The following is a 21280-nucleotide window of genomic DNA, read 5'->3' as shown; positions in this document are numbered from 1 at the left end:
TTTGAAATTTATATGAAATTTGAAACCGAAAATCTTATCTCAAAATTTTATCCGATTATGAGATATGAATTTTATAATAAATATTGACACGTAGGAACCCAAAAATCTTATTCAAAAATATTATCCACATTAATTGTTTCGGTAAAAAAAAAAAAAAGAATAGTGTTTGCCATTTGCCATGGCAACAGGTAGAAACACACATTGCTTTTTGCAAGGGCAGCCACTATTAACGTGAATAGTATCTACCTATGTTCACGGACACGAGTATGGGGACATGGGAACGCGACACGGCAACACGGCGACACGGAAAATATCAAAAAGTAGGAAACGAACAAGGCTAGGACGCGGCAATTAAAATAATAATTAATTCTCAATATTTCAATGTCACATAATTCCAAAAAACAAAATAAATAACTCATGTTCATCATCCATACATAATAATTAATACACCGCAAAATAAAACATAAATGATCTAACTCTCAATCTTCTTCAATCATCTATGTCTTCATTGTTGTTATTAGAAAACAACACGCCCTCTAATTCCGGTTCATCAAGTGAAAGGTTTGCAATTTCAAGCACACCCGCATTCTCCAAGTTCATAGTATCAAATCCATCCCACCAACATCTCACATCTTACTCTCACCTTCGGTGTAAACCGACATCTTTTTTAATAGAAGACGGAGATTATTATGCACGAACATCAAATCTTCGGCTCTTTGTGGTGCTATCTTGTTCCTCCTAAAGGAATGTACAAAATTATATGTACTCCAATTTCTTTCACAACAAGAGGAGGAATAAGGTTGGCCAAGTAACTGCAAAGCCAAACATTGAATGATTGGAGAAAAAACTCCATAAACAATCCACCATTTCACCGGTTGCAAAGATACTTACCTTTGCAAAAGCTGGAGAAGAGGAGAAGAGCTGCGCGGAGGAACTGAAGTGGCTGCTGAAAATGTGAGATTCATTTAGGTTTAAAAATATTTTTCCATTTAGTCTTTTTCCACTTTTAACCCATCTTTTTAAAAATATTTCAAATCAGTCCACCAAAGTTTCAAAAATCACGTTTAGATCTCAACTTTTATTTTCAAAATTTCAATATGGTCCCTGCCGTGTCTTGACCGTGTCGGCAACGTGTCTTGACCGTGTCTTAGCCGTTGACCGTGTCCAACGTGTGTCGGAGGCGTGTCGGCGTGTTCGACACTCCGACACTCCAACAATTTGGAGTGTCGGTGCAACATAGGTATCTACCCTAGCCCCCCCTTGCCTTTTGCCATGACAAATAGGTGGAGTTGCTCTTATATGATGCTAAAGTCCAACACAAACAAAGGGAAAAAAGAAAAAGAAAAAGAAAACCGGTCCAAATTAGAAAACCGAAAAATCATACTGGGAATAGCTAGTTCAACTTAATTCGATTTTCCACCTGTTTTTCCTAAACATTAGACCGAACCAGATCAGTTGAATAATACCGATTCTTTTTATGATCTAAAATTCAAACCGAACCGAATAAAACCCCTCTCAAGCCTAGCTCAAAGTAAACCAAGAGAGCACAACACTCTTTTAAAAATTTGCGAAAGCGTCCACGGCGCCAAGATACACCGAAACCTCTACCAGCCAATCAAGTTATTCCACGTGGCGTACTTTCTCGATGACACACCTTTTCTTACTTACGTGGGATCTGCCACTTTCGGCCGTCAGAATCGCACCCTCAATTCACTGTCGTGGGATCATCGCTACCACCCTCGCTGACATCCCAAACTTGTAACGTCGTCGTTTGCATCGTCGTCCCTGATCCCGGCATGTCACCCACTTCTGATTAACACCGCCACCTCTTTCTCTCTCTCTAGCTTTTGGATTCATATAAACGTGGAATTTGACATTCTAGATCTCAAGGAATTCCAATTCCACTTCCAATTCATGCCAATGGTGAATTTCGATTGCTAGGTCTTGATTGATTCGCTGATTATCTGGTTCTGGTTTGAGCCAGAAGCCAAACCATGAGTGATCAGATTACATAGGCTCAGAGTGGTCTCGCTGGAAGCGAAGGTAGCGATCGGAGCTTCCGAGTCGGTGAGGATTTCGGTTTCAGAAGTAGATTTTCCAAGCCTGACTCTGGTAGCATTTGAATTGAAACGATGTCGTCCAAGGTCGTGTACGAAGGGTGGATGGTACGATATGGGCGGAGGAAGCTCGGCCGGTCTTTTATTCACATGCGGTATTTTGTGCTTGAGTCTCGGCTTCTCGCCTACTACAAGAGGAAGCCTCAAGATAATCAGGTCTGTCTCTTTCACTTTTTTTTTTTTTTTTTTCATATTTAATTTATACACTGAATGTTTAGGTGAGTGAATTTTCAGCTGAAGTTGGTAGTATATGGAGAGAAAAAAGAGGTTGTTTGATTTCCTTTTTAGTAATTCTTTTGTTATATATAAATTCAAACCATTACTTTTCTGCAAGACTGTAAAGGTGTTTCTGTGTGCTTGATTAGGTTCCGATCAAGACACTTTTAATTGATGGAAACTGTAGAGTGGAGGATCGAGGCTTGAAGACTCACCATGGCCATGTGAGTTGATCAATATATTTGTTTATATCTGTGTATATTAGTGTATATAATAACATCATGTATATGTATGAGGAATTTCTCTTTTGCTAGAGTCTTACATTAGCCCATGTATATGCAGATGCATATAAGAAATTTACGCGCTTGATACTTGATGTCACTTAGTTTAAAACCGACTATGCCATTTACTTAGAAGTTCTAACCCTTGCTTGTTTTAATTGTTGAATATTTTCTCTTGCTAAAAAGCCTTACATTAGCCAATATATATGTAGATGCATATAAGAATATTTGCATGCTTGATACTTGATGTCGGTTAGTTTAATACCGAATATGCCATTTACTTAGAAGTTCTAAGCCTTGCTTGTTTCAATAGTTGAATTTTCGACTTGGGAGTGTGGTTCGTTGGCAAAGTTTTTGAACTTCATGTACTATTCTAACATATATATATACTCATGGTGTTCTTTTTATGAAGAATATATAGATATATCTGAGTTTCAATTGCTGGACTTCCCAAAGACATGGGAACCATTGGTTCTGTTGAGTACATGATGAAATTAACACAAACAATACTAGGGGCATGGGCATCGCCCTTTTTGTTACATTTGTTGTTTCTTAGGGGAAATAGAGTATATGTAATGTGTACACTGGATAATATTATCTTCTGTTTTTCTTGGAAGATGGCTTATGGCTAAATCACTTGTAGCTCACTAGGTTCCTTAGCCTTCAAGCATTTGAGATGGATTTGAAGAAGGGTAAAAGGGTCCATCAGCTAACCAATTCAAATAATATTTGCAAGTAAAGGTTTTAGAAGATTTGTGTTTCCAAGCCCTTCTACCAAACATGAAGGGACGCAAGAGTAAATTTTCGATCAAAGATAATGGGCTGGAAAGCCCCACAATTTCAATGTCATTTAAGTTTCTTCAAAAATTAAAATTTAAGAGAATGAGAGTGACAAATTGGAAATTGACACATTATAAGTAGGTGGGAAAACAATAAGGACAAATGAAATTCCCCAACCCTATTATATTCCCAAAATCTAATTCTTTCCCTATCCCCTACAGAAAGATGAAGATTTTGTGAGATAATCAATTCCCTGTGAAAAGTTTTCCCTAAGGCTTATACACAAGCCTTTCAACACCATATTGGAATCCCGCTTGCTAGCATCAAGATCACATCTACTTTGAATAATAGCCTGCCAAATGACTTCCCTCTCTTAAAGAACTCTCCACAACCCCTTCCGTAACAGAGCCACCCTCCTCTTAATCAATTTATTATTGCGAAAGTTGTGGATCTAGTAATTGAAGACAAGTTTTGGGCATATCAACGTGATTTGCAAACATTTCCCATTGTGACATGTTCAGGTTAAAGCAGAAGTCACGTAAAGAGTCAAGAAGTCCAAAAAGGATAGATTAGAATCCCAAAAGGTGATTTATTAATCTGGCACATCCTTTGTAAAGAGGGGGAGTAAACTGTGAATCATGTGTTTCTTCACTGTCCTTACTCCTAACATTTTTAGTGGAAGCTGCTTAAGTAAGCCAATATGTGCTGGGTCATTCCAAAGTGGTGCTTTGAGTTGTTGAGTATTCAGTTCAAGGCCTTCTGGAAGGGGAGGAAAGCCAAAACCTTGGGTGGTTGTTTGGTGTTTGCATCTTTTGGGTTATTTTGGAGCATACTAGGAGAACTTTCGAGGATTACAAAGTTGTTGTCATGGAAGATCTTTGGGATTGAGAGATTTGGTCTGCATTGTGGTTGTCGGTTTCTGAAGATTTTTGGGCGATTCCTTATTCAAATATTTTGTTGGATCTGCGAGCTGTGGTGGAGTGATGTTTGCTTGTTGAGGTTCAGTTTGTTTCTTTCATGATGGCTGTAATACGTTGTTAGATTAGAGTGTTTGGTCATATTGTTTCTTATTTCAAGTTGGCTGCAGATGCCTCATCCCCAGTTTGTTCTTAGCTTTTTAGTTAATAAAGTTTTTTTAAAAAAAAAAGTCTGCATCCAGTAGCTTAGGCTAAATGCTTCTCACTGATGATGCTTGCTTCCTTTTGCAATACTAATTTGTGATCTTCAGGTCTTAGCCTTTAAAAATAAGAGAGAGAACAGTCAAAATGTGCTGTAATATAACTGAATGTTTTATTTTTATTAATTAAAGAAACATGTTTAATGCTATCATTCTTCAACAATGTTTTGAATTTTTTGCAATTTTAAGAAATTCTGGTATTTTTTTTGTTGCTTATGGTGAGTTCTTAAATCTTATTTTGTAAGGGTGGAAGTGCTGCCTATATGCTAGGTTTTTTGTGGTTTTTAATACAACCAATATTTCATTGTCAAATCATGTGGTCTTAGGTGATGGTTGCTAAATACTTTGTATTGTTTTTTATCCTGTTGGATGATCTTGTATAAAGTAGTGTTGTAACAGTGTTCTCTGAGTGCTATGTATAATCATACTCCTTTAAAGAGCATGCCAGCAAAGTACAGTGTTCTCTGAGCCATGCATATGAGTTTGGGGTAGTTGGGTGAACATGCCTATGCAGATCCTTAGATTGTTTCCACTAAAAAAAGAAAGAAAACGAAAAAAAGAAATGATCGTTTTCTATGTAAATCTGTTTTAGAAAACTAGTGGGTTCACATTTCCCTCGAACAAACGCAGTTAGCTATAATTGATTGTTGGCTTTGCCACATGCCGATCTCTGCTTCTGATACATCTACTTTTTTTTATTTACATTCTGCCCTCAATATGATAGTCTTGTAGTGCTTTCCATATTCTTCCCAAAGCTGTTTCTGAAAGAGATTATTTTGATGCAGATGGTATATGTTCTGTCTGTTTACAACAAGAAAGAGAAATACATTCGAATTACGGTGAGGGGCTTTTTCCTTAACTCTTTCAAAAGTAAATGAATTTACTACTTTTGATGTTCTTTAATCTTCTGTGCACATGCATGTGTAGTTTGAAAAATTACAGGAGTTGGTATATTGTACATTTATAAACTTAATTTTCTTTTTACTCATGCCTATTTACAATTGATTTCATGGAGCACATTGAGTTTTATAAGCTGGTTCTACTGTACATATATTTTTATTTTCTTTTGTCAACTTAACTTGCATTTTCAAGGGGTTACAATTAAAATCATCTCTTTTCCCTTTCTGTTATAATTGCTGACGAATATAGCCATGGAAAAGAGGTAACATATGATTCCAATGAGTTGTTAGTCCCGTGGTGTTGGGACTAGTTGGGCCCCCCAATGTGGTCAGGGGGCTCGACACTCATCAAGGTACCTATCAAGCAATTTGCTCGTGTTTTCTGGCCCAAAAGATTGTAGGGTTCAGTGGTGGGCAGAGAGGAAGGGAAAACAGGGGAAGGATGGTTCTTATGCATTCATAGGGTGTTCTTCATAATAGGGTGGGGGAGGGTGCCTCTCTTAAGTCCACCTTTTAATATGATTTGATTTGATTTTTAACTTTCCCTTTCAAAGTTGGATGGAAAGGAAAGTGGTCTAATTAAAAATATTGTATTACCTAAAAACACTCTATATATCTATTATCTTGAGAGATATGAGAGCTGTCATTCATAGGGTGTTCTTCATAATAGGGTGGGGGAGGGTGCCTCTCCTAAGTCCACCTTTTGATTTGATTTGATTTGATTTTGAACTTTCCCTTTCAAAGTTGGATGGAAAGGAAAGTGGTCTGATTAAAAATATTGTATTACCTAAAAACACTCTAAACACTCTATTATCTTGAGAGATATGAGAGCTGTCTTAAGATAAGTATACTTAGATGCTTTTTCTAGCCTTTTTTAGGGTGGTGTGGCTTCAGTGGTTTTCTTCTTGTTTCTAGTTTCCTGCTTTTGATTAAGTAGTGTTTGCTCTTGTTGTTTAGTCGAGGACAGCTTGTCCTCTTGATTATCAATACAATCGTTTCTATTCAAGAAAAAAAAAAAAAAACACTCTATATAGTTTAGTCTGTCTGTTTTTTATTTATTTATTAGGGTTTGACTATGAAGTAAAATATACACAATCCTTTTCTTTCCATGCGCTTTAGTTATCTATCTAATCAAAGAGGAGTGGTTACACACCTATCCTTTTCTCCTTAAATATTCGACGAAGAGGAGAGATGACACCTTTTCTTCCCTTTCCTCTTCCCTTGAGATAAAACCTATTCTCATATTCTTTCCTTTCTAAACTTGTAATCATAGTGCAGGATCCTTCCTAGCTGCTTATCTATAAATTATGTTATCATGAAAGTTATCAATGGGCCCAATAAAAAAATCTGTAGCATGTCTTAAAGCAGGAGAGAGTTTTATTTTACTGGGAATAGCATAATGCAAAGAGTAGCTAGAGCACTTTCTGTGCTTTATTTCATTGACGACATATGGATTTAGTTTCTTTTAAGAGTAGCCGTTGGGCAGGATTTCTGAACTCCTACATTACACACAGTGTTTTGATCTTCTGAGTGCTGGAAGTTATACTGCTTAAATTTTTGTGGGGAATGCTTATTCATTTGGACAATGTTCCTGCTCCAGATGGCAGCATTTAACATTCAGGAGGCACTAATATGGAAGGAAAAAATTGAATACGTCATTGATCAGGTAGTTATTTTTGTACCAGCTCCTGTTTGTTCGACAAGGTCTTTCCTCCCACTCTACCCCCATATCTAATTCATTTAAACTAGAGATAGGCTATGCTTTCCTGCATCTCATGGGCTAATGGATACAGGAATAATTGCATCTTGATCTGTGTGCAGCATCAAGGTTCACAAGTTGCAAATGGTAACAAATATATTTCTTTCGAATACAAATCTGGAATGGATAATGGGAGGACTGCTTCCTCATCCGACCATGAAAGCCAGTAAGTAATATAACTTATAGCATATGACCACAGCAATGTTTTTAATTTTCTAGATGCAAATATGGTATTTTATTGTGCGACGATTAATGATGTATTGTCTTTTAACTGTGGTCTTTTTATTCTTGGATTCCTGCTTCAAAGTGTTCCTATTGTTCACTTGTGGGTTGCAGTTCCATCATTAATTTATGTCTCAGCATATACTTTTGGAAATTGATATGCTTGTGCTTGTCATCTATGTGCCCCCCCAGCTGTGGATGCAACTTGTATAGTCTTAATTTATTTTATGTTTCATAATTTTATTGCAGGTTTAGTGCCCAGGAAGATGAAGATGATGCCCATCCAAATTTGTCGCGGAGAACAACAATTGGAAATGGTCTAAACTGATTTCTTTCCGCCATTGAGTTCTAGATAGATTGGTGTCATCTCTTTCTGAATCTCACTGTCTTTGTTAAGTGCAGGTCCTCCAGAATCAATATTTGACTGGACGCGAGAATTAGATTCAGATCTGTCAAACCAGAGTAACAACAACCAAGCATTTTCGAGAAAGCATTGGCGTCTCCTCCAATGCCAAAATGGTAAGCACTGCCATGTCGTAGAGCTTTTATTATTATGCTAGAAATGAAATTTGGGAACATAAACAACTATTTGGTAATGGTATTGATGGTGCATTAATGATTATTATTTTCTATTCTGGTCTTGGCAGGCCTGCGCATTTTTGAAGAACTTCTTGAAGTAGATTACCTTGTATGGAATTCTTTATTTGTTTACTCCATGTACGTTATACTATTTCTATGTATCAGCTTGTTTTAGGTTGCAACCACAATTTATAATTCGGTATATGCAGCCAAGGAGCTGTAGTAGAGCCATGAAGGCTGTTGGAGTGGTGGAGGCTACTTGTGAAGAAATTTTTGAGCTTGTGATGAGCATGGATGGAACACGGTTTGAGTAGGTGTTTTCCTTCTACAATGTTTATTTTTATTTTTATAGAGTTGCTGTAATAGCTTGTTTTATTTAGTTTTCTATGCAAAAAAAAAAAAAGAAAAAAAAGCAAAAGAAACAATAAGAACAAAAGTATGAAACGACTCTGATGCAGGGCAGCGGCTATAACCCAAACATACCCAAAATACAGAGAATAGAATCATAAAGCAATAGTATTGAAGTTGGAACAAAGATAATTGAGTTCTAGGGCAAAATCCCAACAGAAACTCTATAGACTAACGTCTGAAATTATATTCGTCAACAAAAACTCCATACAAGAGTCTCTAACTAGCCTATTTATACTAGAATACAGAAAACCTAATTGACATAGGAAAGTAAAAAAACCTAAACAGGAAATTAAACCAAATCCTAGTAAGAATAGGAAAACAAAAGAAGTAACTAATCATTTAAAGTAAATAGAACCCTAGCCCAATTGACTGATGGGCCTAAGCAATCTTAGAGAGCTTCATAGATGCTCCTGCATCAAACTCCCCAGGTTGGAAGAGACTCGTCCTCGAGTCTAAACTGTTATCAACGAAGACTCCATGAGAGGCAAAATCCCAACAGAAACTCTACAGACTAATTATATTCATAAAACCTAATTGACATAGGAAAGTAAAAACCTAACAGGAAATTGAACCAAAATCCTAGTAAGAATAGGAAAACAAAAGAAGTAACTAATAATTTAAAGTAAATAGAACCCTAGCCCAATTGACTGACGGGCCTAAGTAATCTTGGAGAGCTTCGTAGATGCTCCTGCATCCGGCTCTCGACTCTGTATGCTAACCATGCTTTGGTTTGGTTATCTAATTTAAACTTGATTGGCCTAAACTAATGGTATCAGATTGAAAGAAAGAGTAAATTGTTGGTGTATTATATTGGGTTATTTTTTGAAAGAGGTTAATCATACAAAAAAATGGATTTTGCTGTTTCCCTATTGTAGCAGAATTCTACGAGTTGCCATATAATATGCCCCCTTTTAAGGTTGTAATTTGTTTTAAGAGTACCATTTTTATTCATTATGGATCTTCATTGGTCCAAAAATTCCCAATTGGTCTAGATTAAAGTTAGACAATTCAACCAGAAACCCATTGGTAATGAGTGGAGAGGCCTGAGCCAAGGCTTGTAATTCCTGATGTGGGAGTTTATATTGTGAACACGCCCCTTCACGCGTGAACCGTATTGAGCTAAATATGTGCATAAATTATATAGAAAATCAATACATCAGTTTTAATAGTATTCTCCAGAAATAAACTTTGAATCATGGGGACAAGAATTAAGGACCAAAATCGAGGTAACAAATTAGCCTTGAACTAAGGCAATCTAATAGGATGTAAACGGTCTATGTTACCAGCACTGTGCTCAAGCTGGAGAGTAGATATTAACTATTCCCAGCTTGCTCCAAAATAGTAATGATGTTGGCTAACTGATAGGATTGGAGCCCTTTAATTTTGTATTAGTGAAGAATGAGTTCTTCTTGTCCGTTTATCGCCCATAGGAAAAGCAAACTGAGTGCCAAGATGAGATCTGAAACAACATAAGAGACGAGAACTGAGATTTCAGATGAGAAGATTCAAGGTGAACATATATCATAAAATCCGTTTATCACCCATAGTAAAAGCAAACTGAGTGCCAAGATGAGATCTGAGACAACATAAGAAACGAGAACTGAGATTTCAGATGAGAAGATTCAAGGTGAACATATATCGTAAAATCCGGATAGGAGCTGCTCTCTTTGCTTCTTTAAAAAAACAAAAAAATTAATAGCACTACAACACCTGAGCATCTGAAAGATCCATAAAGGCAAAAAAATACCTGAGACTGATAGTGAGTGGTGGGCTGGTTGCTGAGAGCTGTGATGACATCATTGTTTGTGCTAGTGTGCTGCACTGGGTTGATGAATCAGAAAAACAGGGAAGTGGCATCAAGCAGTAGGTTGATGGTGGTTAAACTCTTGTTTGCAACACTATGTTTAAAGTAATTGTTTTAGAGAGAAAGCATGACAAGCAAATGGCCTGAGTGAGTTGTGGGTTTAGCGGTTGTAAGGTTCAGGTTTTTTGTTCATGTTTTTTTTCGTGGCAAAAAAGGGCTTTGTGGTGGCTGTTTTTGGGTCTCAGGAGTATGCTGCTCTGGTACCACACTAAAGTTAGAGCATCTAATCTAAAGCCAATTGGCAATGAGTGAAAATGCGTATAATATTATATGTATGTAATTATGTCACAAGGGTGTAGAATTCCCAAAGTGAGATTTTATATTCTCAACAGCCTAAAATGTGTTTGTTGTTCGTTGTTCATTTTTCTTTTTATTTTCTTTTGTGTTTCTAGTTTAGAAAGCATGAGCAGTCATATTTTTCCATTGCAGGTGGGATTGCAGTTTCCAGTATGGTAGCTTAGTTGAGGAGGTTGATGGACATACAGCAGTACTTTATCATAGGCTTCAGCTAGACTGGTTCCCAATGTAATCTCTAACTTAAATTCCCTATTACTTCCGTCACCATGTTCATGGTTGCAGTTTCATATTCTGTCAAGTAATATGTAGTAGCAGACAATATTTACTAGAGTCTATGAGTAGATGGTTTCTTACAGGCTCCTCCTGATTTTTTTTTTTCTGGATGGGTGTGTTGGTAAAATTTAGGGTCTGTGTGGTTCATGGTTGGCTATTAAGTTTCAAAATCTATGTTACAATCTGAAAATTCTTATTGTGTTCAAAATTTTATCTTGTTTATTAAAATATGAAAACTTGTTTGGTATTAATTTTGAAAACGGTTTTCAGAATTTAAAACAACCTTTTCCATTTAAGAAACCTTCTCTTATTTTGAAATTTTTTGTTGCATTATCTTAAAAGGGTCCATTTTGATTCTTGTTTTTACAAACTATTCTACCAAACACAAGTTTTGTTTTTAAAAAATGGAAAGCAGTTTTTAAATTCTTTACCAAAAGGGAGCTTCATTTTGTGAATTATGACTTATGTTTCATGTTTTATTATGAATCTCCTTATTTCTTCAGATCAACTTTGAGAAATGTTATGTCATAGAGGATGCGAGGTGCTTAACTAATGTGCTAGTTAGCAGTGTGCAGTTATAGTTTTGGTTCTCAAGAATTCTTTATATTACAGGTTTGTGTGGCCTCGTGACCTTTGTTATGTGCGCTATTGGCGTCGAAATGATGATGGAAGCTATGGTAATTTGCTCTCCTTGTTCCCTTGCTTGAAATTCTGGTTAATTGGTGTATATAAGTTTTCAATTGTTGTTTTTCATGGTGCAGTTGTGTTATTTCGTTCTAGGGAGCATGAGAACTGTGGTCCACAGCCAGGATATGTGCGGGCACATATTGAGAGTGAGTTCTGTACCTTCTTTTGAGGTCTTATATCATTCAAGGGATGAGAACTAGTTGGGATCTTTGTTCTTATTGTTTAATTTTTGTAGTTAGCCATCTCAGCAACATGTATACTGATTTTTCCAGGCGGAGGTTTCAACATTTCCCCTCTAAAACCTCGAAATGGGAGACCCAGAACTCAGGTGCAGCATCTGATGCAGATTGATCTGAAAGGATGGGGTGTGGGTTATGCCCCATCCTTTCAACAGCATTGTCTCCTTCAGGTGTTAAATAGTGTTGCTGGTAAGTTCTTTGTTGTAACTTCTTTGATATCACTTTCCTCATTGATTTCCATGCCCTGTCTAACTAGATACCCTTTATTTATATTCCCATTCTGCTTTCATCTGAGACATGTTTTCTTTTGTTCTATGCTATATTGGGAGTTAAATGAACTTTTGGACAACATGTATTAAAGAAATGGTTTGACATGAATATGATATGAAACTCATTGTTCAATAGATCTATGAAATTTGAAAATTTTCCTCTACTACAGTCTACAGGTAGCAGTGGTTGAAAATATAAACTTGGTAGATAGTTTGGTCGGATCGTGTTGTGATTCTCCTCGCTATGCTTGGTGCAATATTGTACTTATTTTTATTTATGGCAGTATTTGGTGTGTGTGTGTATTTATGATTGTTTGTTTCTCCTTAATTATATTTTGATCGTGCTTTAAGACTATGGATTTCTGTTAGCACAGAAAATGGCTATGCTTGGTGCAATTTTGTACTTTTATTCTTTTATGGCAATATTTGGTGTGTGTTTGTATTTATGATTGTGTTTTGAGGCTCTATGGATTTCTGTTAGTACTTTTAAACTGCCCAATATTCTTCATCAAAGGACAATAGAAATCTTTCATTAAAGAAAAGAGAACAATAGAAATCTTCCTGCTTAAACTCCTTGGATGCCGAAAAAACAAATCATAAAAGGGTTGTAATGAGTAGGAATTCTGTTTTTCTTAAAGCTTGTTTCAATCTGAGTATAATTGTTTTTTTTTATATTTTTTATGACAGGACTACGCGAGTGGTTTTCCCAAACAGATGAAAGGAATGCTCCTCCAAGAATCCCTGTGATGGTCAATATGTCCTCAGCTTCTGTTTCTTCACGAAAGGGGCAAAAGTTGCATGATTCTTCTATTAATTCTGCAAACAGAAATTCTGTGATGATGGATGACTACTCGGACGAGGATGAAGAATTTCAAATTGCTGAGGCTGAACAAGAGGTTTGATCCAAACTGGTGCTCTTATGCTTTCCTCTTTTTGAATTTAGGTTATTTTCTTATTAGAGTTATTATGATTTTCTTTATTACATTTTTCAGGCATACCAAAATGGCCTTGAGAACGATATGAAGAAGACAGGTAGACAATTACTTTTTCTGTTTCATTCTATTGGTCTAAGATCCTTCTTTGTGGATTTGAGTGTAACACCTTTTCACAATGTTTCTCATGATGTGCAGCTGTAGAAGAAGAACCAGCCGATCAAATGGATTTATCCTGCTTTTCTGGTAATCTACGGCATGATGACCATGATAAGGCTCGTGATTGCTGGAAAGTTTCTGATGGGAGCAACTTCAGAGTTCGTAGCAAGCATTTTTGTTATGATAAGACAAAGGTTCTTTTATTTTTCCCCAATCCTATGTAGTTTGTGATTTTTGGGAAGCAACATTTATTGATTAATGACGGTTAGAATTTCCCTTATACTGTTGTCGTTATCTGAAGATTCCTGCTGGGAAGCATCTAATGGATCTCGTTGCTGTTGATTGGTTCAAAGACACAAAAAGAATGGACCATGTTGCTCGGCGTCAAGGATGTGCAGCACAAGTATGTATTAGAAGCTCTGTTCCTTCTTGGATTGATTTTTTTTTTAATAGAAACACTTTTTATTCAAAATTGAATGGAAAAAATGATGACATTTAGGACACAGACCAAAAAGAAACACTTGCCAGAAAACCAGACTCAAAACCACTCAACACAGAACACCAGCCAAAACATAAGACACTCCTTAAGATACCACAGCTAAAAGATTTCGCATAATTGTAGGATAGGATATATCCTTAAAAGCGTGAGAAGTTGATGCCCAGATAGCAGCCCAAAACTTCACTCTTTCCCATAACTCTACCACTCCCACTCCCTTATAATCCTCGAAAATTCTCCTATTACGTTCCAACCAAAGGTTCCAGACCACTGCCTGCATCAAGCTGCCCCAGAGAATTTTAGCCTTCTTTCCCCTTCCCAAAGCATCAAATCTGATATAAAAAAGATCAAAGCATCCTTTCGGTATTACCCACACTGTGTTAACTTCCTTCAATAACGACTCCCACAACTTTAGAGAGAAAAGGGCAATGAAGGAGAATGTGGTCCACACTTTCCCCAGCCATATTACATAAAACACACCAATGCAGACTAAGGCACATATAGGGACAGTGTCTCTGTAGTGTATCACCTGTATTTAGTTTTCCCAACACCGCTTGCCAAACAAAGATCTTAACTTTCGGAGGAGTCTTGGCCTTCCAAATTTGAGTGTACGGAGAGAAAACCTCCCTTTCGCCCCTATTCTGAATATGAGTACAGAGAGAATGACAGGAGAAAACACCGGATGGATCTAGCTTCCATCTTCTCTTATCCAATCTGGAAGTGGCCAATCTCACTCCCTCTAATAAGTCCAACAATCTAGATTGATTTGACAACATGTTTTAGCTGATGTTGCATTTTGGTGTAAAAACAATGAAATTTTAATGAGGTCTTCAATTGGGTTGTTTTTGTCTTGTTTTGCCACCTGATGAGTTACCGACCTTGTTAATCTATTTTTTAATGATAGAAGCTCAAATTTTGTTCAACTAGAAAGAGTTTAAGTAGGATGAGAAAGAAGTCGATACAAAACTCAAAAGTCAATCCATTTGGTCCCTTATTTTGGCTTCATTATTGGCCTTCTCTTTAGGATGGCCCCTGTTTCATTCTATGGTATTTAGATTGGAAGGCAGCTCTGAGTTGATGGTTAGAGTTTATCTATTGGGGTTTGTTGTTTAGGTGTATTGTCTCCTCCACTTTGAAGTTTCTATGCAATGATTATTGTAAATAGGAGTATTCATCTCTATATAAAAAATAAAAAAAACTCAAATGTCAATCAAATCAAAGCTCCACCCTACTCATGAAGAATGCCCATCAGTCTGTTATATATACAAATATGTGTATATGATTGTTTGATTACCTATTATCTTTTTGTTAAGTCCTCTATAGGTTGTCAATAGCATCTAAGCCTTGTTTGTGAATTTGTGTAGGTTGCTTCAGAGAAAGGGCTTTTCTCTATCGTCTTTAATCTGCAAGTAAGTAGCTTTATTTTATTTGGTTCAAAATTTTACACCTGATTTACAGGGAAACAGCAAGTGACGAAATGCTGTACTCTAACAGGTGCCGGGGTCAACACATTACAGTATGGTATTTTATTTTGTAACTAAAGAATTAGTACCTGGATCCCTCTTGCAACGGTTTGTTGATGGCGACGATGAATTTCGTACTAGTAGACTGAAGCTTATTCCATCTGTTCCGAAGGTATTAATCTCTGTTTCTTTATATATGAAAAAAAGAATATGCACAAGTCAAATTCAGGGCGATTGGAGCCATCCTTCATTCTTGGCTCATGAATTTTATATGAATATGAATTATAATATGTTGATAACTTTTAGAAGATTCAATTTCTTTAGAATGTGGTCGTGTACAATTTCAATAATGATTGTATGTGGGCTTGCATTTTCCTTTCCACTCTAAAATGGAAAGATAAATCAATGTGTATGTATTCCTTTTTTGTTCAGTGTCATTAATCTTGAATTTTTGTTTTTCAATTCAAATGTTGGAAAAAATAATTATCTTGATGGATTTGTATGAAGATTGCAAAACATGTCAGTTCATAATTTCAGGATTATATGGGCATAGAAATGGGAGCTAATTTGGATGACATATTTGTACCATATCATTACCGAGCCACTTTGAAAATCATTCTTATCTTTGTTATTTTATTTTGGTAAATAAAAGTATATGGAAACAAAAATTCTAGGGGCACACCCCAGGGTAAGGGCAGGTCACCTTGTTTTTTTTTGGGGGGGGGGGGGGGGGTGTGGGGGAGTTCGGAAACAGCATACACAATCATAACAAAGCTTACAACACAATCAAGAAAGGGGAGTAAAACCACAAGAAAAGAGCTCTCAACCACTCCCCTAAAGACTTGGTTATTCCATACAGTTGCGGCCAAGTCTTAGGTCTTCAATAAGTCAACCATAATATCAACTAGAGTAAGGGGGCAATCCAAGCTACCTCCATTAAAAATTAGGTCAATAGAGTCAAGAAGCTTCTCAGAAGCATCCATCTGCCCCACATATCCCAGCATAGGATATCTTCATATCCTCTTGTGAGATTAAGTGTGGCTGTCAGCCTGTCAGCATAGAGATGGTGTCCCACAGCTCTAGAAATGTAGCTTAAACCACCTCTTCAAAGCGAATGAGGAATATTGTAGAATTTTACTCCTGTCATAATCTTATAGTCAGTGTCCTTACTCCATCTTTCCAGCGACACTGATATGTTCATCTTTGGTTTGTATTAGGATACTCAATATGTCAATGATAATGTCACCTTCGAGTGACTTATGGATTGAACCCTTGGAATACACTCTCACTTAATAAAATCTTAGCTGCAGGTTTACTGATATACATTTTTTTCTCTTTATCCTTACTACGGTGTTGTTCTTTCCATGTTCCCTACCACATTTTTTTCTTTTGTTTTGATGTAAATTCTGATATATAATTTTTTTTTCCCTTTCTCTTATCTCTGTTTATACCATAGGAAGAGGTTATTTTGTGGGATGTATGTTATTAAATATTATTTATGGAACCATGCAGGGTTCGTGGATTGTCCGCCAGAGTGTTGGGAGCACCCCTTGTTTGTTGGGAAAAGCTGTTGATTGCAACTATATCCGTGGTCCTAAGTATTTAGAAGTAATATATTCTGGCCAGAGATTATCAGAATTTTTAAAATAACTTATTAGCTCTTGTGCTCGGCAAGGTTCTTCGATTATAATTTCTTACCCAGAGGTGCTTGTTTGACACCATTATTATGTTTTAAGTTGGTTCATATGTTTGCAGATTGATGTGGATATTGGTTCGTCTACTGTTGCTAATGGGGTTTTGGGGCTGGTAATTGGCGTAATTACCACATTGGTGGTTGACATGGCTTTCCTTGTACAGGTATGTTTCTCTTAATATAATGTTATTATCTGGGTTTTTATTGGCCATGGAATACTGTACTGCGTACCATCGTCATATTCAGCAATACATTTGAACTAGAGAATAAGTGATGGGTTGAATAAAAAACAAGTTTTGAGTTTGTGGGGCCAAAATAATCTAAAACCCACTCAGGTAGGCAATGGGACATGAAAACTTCTTTACTGTTAGTGTTTTGACCTGATCATAGTTACTGTTATAGATTTTAAACTTAATTTACATGATCTAGAGATAATAAATTTTGGTATCGTATATTATTAAATACTTTATCAAGGTCAAATTTAATTCAGTAGGTTGGTAGATTTGGTTTAGATATGGTTTCACATTAGGCTTTCCTATCATGCCCTGAAGCAGCCAACACAGTCATCTCCACCTGCGACATGTGATGAAACTGTTCTCTAGTTGTAGTTTTCAATTTTCAAAAGCTTGTAATGCCCATGAAGCTAGAAGCCAACTAGTCAGTCTCTGAACAATCTGTGGTTCTACAGGAGTTTGGTATCAAAGAAAGCCCTATGAATATGTCTTTCCTAGTACCGTTGTATGCAATTAATTCTGGGGATTGTTTATCCGTCCCTAGTCCATAAATATTAGAATATAGCCTCTCTTATTTCTGAATGGATTTGGTCCCTCGCTCAACAATTTGTTTGCCTATTTTTATTAGCCCAGTGTAAATCTTTTGAGTGTAGCTAAATCTTTGCTCTTATCTTTTAGAGTATGAAATATAGTTGTTATTGCATTTTCTGAGAATCTAAATGACACAACTTTCATTCTTTGCATTTTTCTTTACTTGAATTTTTTACTTTCGGGAAACATTTTTTTGATATATGTCAAGCAAACTGATGATGGAAATTAAGTTTTGTGGGAAACAATGAATTAATGCATGTGTCTCCTATATCCTTATGCAATATAATTAAATTTTTCATACCATCCTTGTACAATGTTTCTCACAGATGCATTATCCGCATTATAGTTCTTTTTTTCATGTCTTGGTCTTACTTATATGTTATCCTCAGCTTTGCCTGCAGATTCTATATTAATTATTGTTCTTGTTTGATAGATATTGATGAATGCTACCAAAAGTATAACATTGATGTAAAACAGACAATTAAAATGAAAATAATTGTATAATTGGTGCATTTTTATATAAAAGAGAATCTATTGTCAACACAGGAAAGACAGATAGAAAAATCATCAAATGAGAGACCCAATCCAAAAGAAAGAAAGTCATCAGACTTTTGTCCAATACAAGAAAAATAAAATGTTCTATATCTAATTTCATACTCAAAGCTTGCATTTAATAGAAGCCAAATAACTGTAGTTTCTCCGATTTTCCACTTTAATTCCTGTAGTTTTAGATTTGGCAATTAAGGGTATGTAGTTAACTTATAGTTGCCATCAACTCCAATCTGTCAACTCTATCAAATGGGTGGATGGAAAGATAACATTCTCAGCACCTGCACACGCTTTCCATAAGACCCACCCTTTTTCACATGCTAAGAGCGTATCCTTCACATCATCTTTCCATCCTCCCATTTGACTGATTGAGTGGATTGAAGTTGATTGTAGTTTAAGTAAAATGCATGCCCTTAATTTCCAAAATTGAGACTACATGGATTGAAGTTGATTACAAGTATATATGCCCTGAATTTCCAAAATTGAGATGACATGGACTGAAGTGGAAACTCGGGGAATCTCAGGGACCATAAATGTCTTTTGTCCTTAATAGAACCTACCTCTGTTAGATTTGAATTAATAGGATCACCTAACAGAACCTACCTCTGTCGCGAAACACAGGAGTTAAGGGAAAAAGTTAGATTTTGGTCTTCACTATGGGCATCGACTTCTGCAGACTTTAGAGATTTATCCTTATGGATTATTTGGTTAGGAAAGCAGCCATTCGCTAGTTTTCCATGGTTTTGTTTTGCTAGAAGTTTAGGGGTTTGTTTTGTATACCTGCTATAGCTCTGTTTAGGTTTCTTTTTGTGGCCATCTTGGCCACCACTTTATTTTATTGTTATATGCCATAAAATTTTGTTTCAAAAAAAGAAAAGAAAAAGGAGTCTGAAATTTTAATCAAGACCCAGATGTTCCAGTAAAAATTTCCTACCAAGTTCTTGTTTGGTTTTCCTAGAACATAATGATCCACATATTTTGTGTAACTTTGGCTTGGTTGCTCTGTATCTTGTATTGCCTTTCGTAAGGTGTCATTGCTAAGAAGGAACACTTAAAAGAGACCAGTAGTTTCTTAACTAGTCCTTTTTGTTTTTCTTGGTTTTTTTACTATCCTCACAGGCAATCTCCTTACAACCTCAGTTAATTTGTTTCGAATGAAATTGATATCAATGGGATGCTCTTAGTTTGTCACTTTCATTTTGTACAGAATGCTCACTTATTCTATTTTGTCAAGCACTATTCAAGAGCTTTAAAGCTTTTATGTCTAGAAGATTCTTACAGATAGTGTCATGAATATTTAAGTAGAATAATGGTGGTGGCTTAAGTTATTTAGTACTTCTGATTGCTAATATTCTATCTTGGTTGATATAAAAAGTTTGATTGACAAATGAACATGTAAGAGGCGTGAAGATACTAGGTTTCTTGGTATTTCGTTGCTTGATTTAATGCATGTGAGCAATCGTTGGCAAATGTTATATTACATTGTATATTGACTAGGAAATGGTTACCTACAGGCAAACACTACAGATGAATTGCCAGAGCGGCTAATTGGTGCAGTCCGTGTTGCTCATATAGATCTCAAATCTGCCATAGTACCAAAGCTGGAACCGGATCCATCATGACAGACAGACAATTAACCCCTACTGATTTCATACAAAATCATTGGTTCAGATATGCATGCCTCCTGGTTTCATTGCCATATCTCATTTCAGGAATGAAGGTCGTCTGTTTCAAGTGCAATTTTTGCATAAAATAGTGACAGGACTGTTATAATAACTAGGTAAATTGTTTTTTGAAACTCTTTTTTCAAAGTAAATTCTTCTTCGCTTTCAAGCCTCTCAAGACTGTCACGTACTTAGTCATGTGAGTTTGAGGTGTTTCTGAGTGATCTTCATTGGTAAAGAAATGGCTGTCCATTCCTGAAGGCCCTAGATTGGGGATTGCCGTTAGTTCATTATAAAGCCCATTTTGGAACTGTTTTGTGCTCTAGCATATAATGTATGAAGGCAGACTCTCTTGGCCCTTGTATGTTCCGAGGCATGAACCAGTTCTTGACATGGCTACTTATCCAGAGAGTTCTGGCTACAGGTTAGTTGCAGTAAATACTTACAGCACAGCAACTGATCCTGGTCATTGAGCTTGAGGTACATTATTCTCAAAATTCAATAAGAGAACTCGATTCCCAAGCCAACAGGAGATGTTTCATTTGTTTAATTCGTTTATTGTATTCTTCGGATAGCCTTAAAAACAGTTTTCTTTTTGGTAGAGATGCCAATTGAGTTGTTCGAGTTGTACTGTTTCTGTTTGCGTAGAATATTACAATAGTATCACTTATCAATTCTCTTAAATTCTGTGGGTTTCTTTAGAAAAAAAAGCATTACTATGACTTGGCATTCAGGTTAGTTTTATAGACCTGATCTGTTTATTAATTGTCTTGTTTAGGTTGTTTCGTCGTAAATTATAAACCTTGATTAGAAGCCTCTTATTCCTAAATTAAGCTCATTATTCTTAAGTTTACTTGATCTAAATACTAGCACATCTAATGGGAAAGGAACCATTTCTACTTGCAGGAATTTATAAATGATAAGACCAAAAGATGAAAGAAAATAACACTACCAAACCGTACAATCCGCTTGCCACAAATTGGGAGTTAGGTTACTTAAGTCACAAGTTATCATTTATTACAGTAATGCTGATGACCATTTCTTTGCAATCCCAAGAATATTAATGTCTTCAAGTACAAGGATCCTCTTGGTACCCTTTGCATGGGTGAACTGGAGTGGAATTGTGTAAAAATAATTATATTCATTTTTATTTTTTATTTACAGAAAAAGGTTTTGCATACTAATTTTAAAGAGTGGTGTTTGAGTGTGGTTAAAAATCCGCCATCCAAATAATCAGTATGAAGGAATGCATGCACAGGATGGCTATGGAGAAGTTGGGGTTGAGCAGATGCAGTTTTTGAAAGGGGCGTGGGATTTCTCTACAAAAAGATGAGAAAAGATGCTCAACAATGTGAGGGGTTGCAACTTATCAAACCTTTTTCAATATAAAACTAGGGATATAACATATACATATGTTGGGGGGAAAGTGA

At 36.2% G+C, this 21280-nt stretch overlaps 1 protein-coding gene across 6 annotated transcripts; it reads left to right on the top strand.

Annotated features, from left to right (window-relative positions):
* The first annotated feature begins 1576 nt into the window (after nucleotides 1–1576).
* LOC110772982 (protein ENHANCED DISEASE RESISTANCE 2) lies at nucleotides 1577–20534 on the top strand. Of its 6 annotated transcripts, none has more exons than XM_088252968.1 (23): nucleotides 1580–2273; nucleotides 2352–2384; nucleotides 2483–2557; nucleotides 5357–5410; nucleotides 7071–7136; nucleotides 7292–7395; nucleotides 7701–7763; nucleotides 7855–7970; nucleotides 8099–8139; nucleotides 8240–8340; nucleotides 10735–10830; nucleotides 11488–11552; nucleotides 11637–11708; nucleotides 11835–11990; nucleotides 12758–12966; nucleotides 13063–13102; nucleotides 13201–13355; nucleotides 13463–13564; nucleotides 15022–15066; nucleotides 15152–15292; nucleotides 16633–16728; nucleotides 16876–16977; nucleotides 19701–20534. In XM_088252968.1, the coding sequence occupies exons 1-23, from the start codon at nucleotides 2133–2135 to the stop codon at nucleotides 19806–19808; spliced, it is 2181 nt and encodes a 726-aa protein (XP_088109094.1). In that variant the 5' UTR covers nucleotides 1580–2132; the 3' UTR covers nucleotides 19809–20534. The 6 variants fall into 6 exon arrangements, with proteins under 6 accessions (XP_088109093.1, XP_088109094.1, XP_088109092.1 ...); XM_021977475.2 differs by having other exon boundaries at nucleotides 1584–2273; nucleotides 7701–7768; nucleotides 7854–7970; XM_088252967.1 differs by lacking the exon at nucleotides 8099–8139 and having other exon boundaries at nucleotides 1577–2273; nucleotides 8196–8340.
* Nucleotides 20535–21280: the final 746 nt, after the last annotated feature.

Source organism: Prunus avium, chromosome 5 (assembly GCF_965620075.1).
Source record: "Prunus avium chromosome 5, drPruAviu1.hap1.1, whole genome shotgun sequence".
NCBI lineage: Eukaryota > Viridiplantae > Streptophyta > Magnoliopsida > Rosales > Rosaceae > Prunus > Prunus avium.
The sequence above is the reverse complement of the archived record's forward strand: the minus strand, read 5'-3'. Positions and strand labels throughout refer to the sequence as shown.

Bases quoted from the DNA above. Each gene is read 5' to 3' on its own strand.
- LOC110772982 (XM_088252966.1), top strand. From the start codon at position 2,133: ATGTCGTCCAAGGTCGTGTACGAAGGGTGGATGGTACGATATGGGCGG. The intron at 2,274-2,351 runs GTCTGTCTCTTT...GTGAATTTTCAG, and splicing joins GGAAGCCTCAAGATAATCAG to CTGAAGTTGGTAGTATATGG. The intron at 15,293-16,632 runs GTATTAATCTCT...GGAACCATGCAG, and splicing joins TTATTCCATCTGTTCCGAAG to GGTTCGTGGATTGTCCGCCA.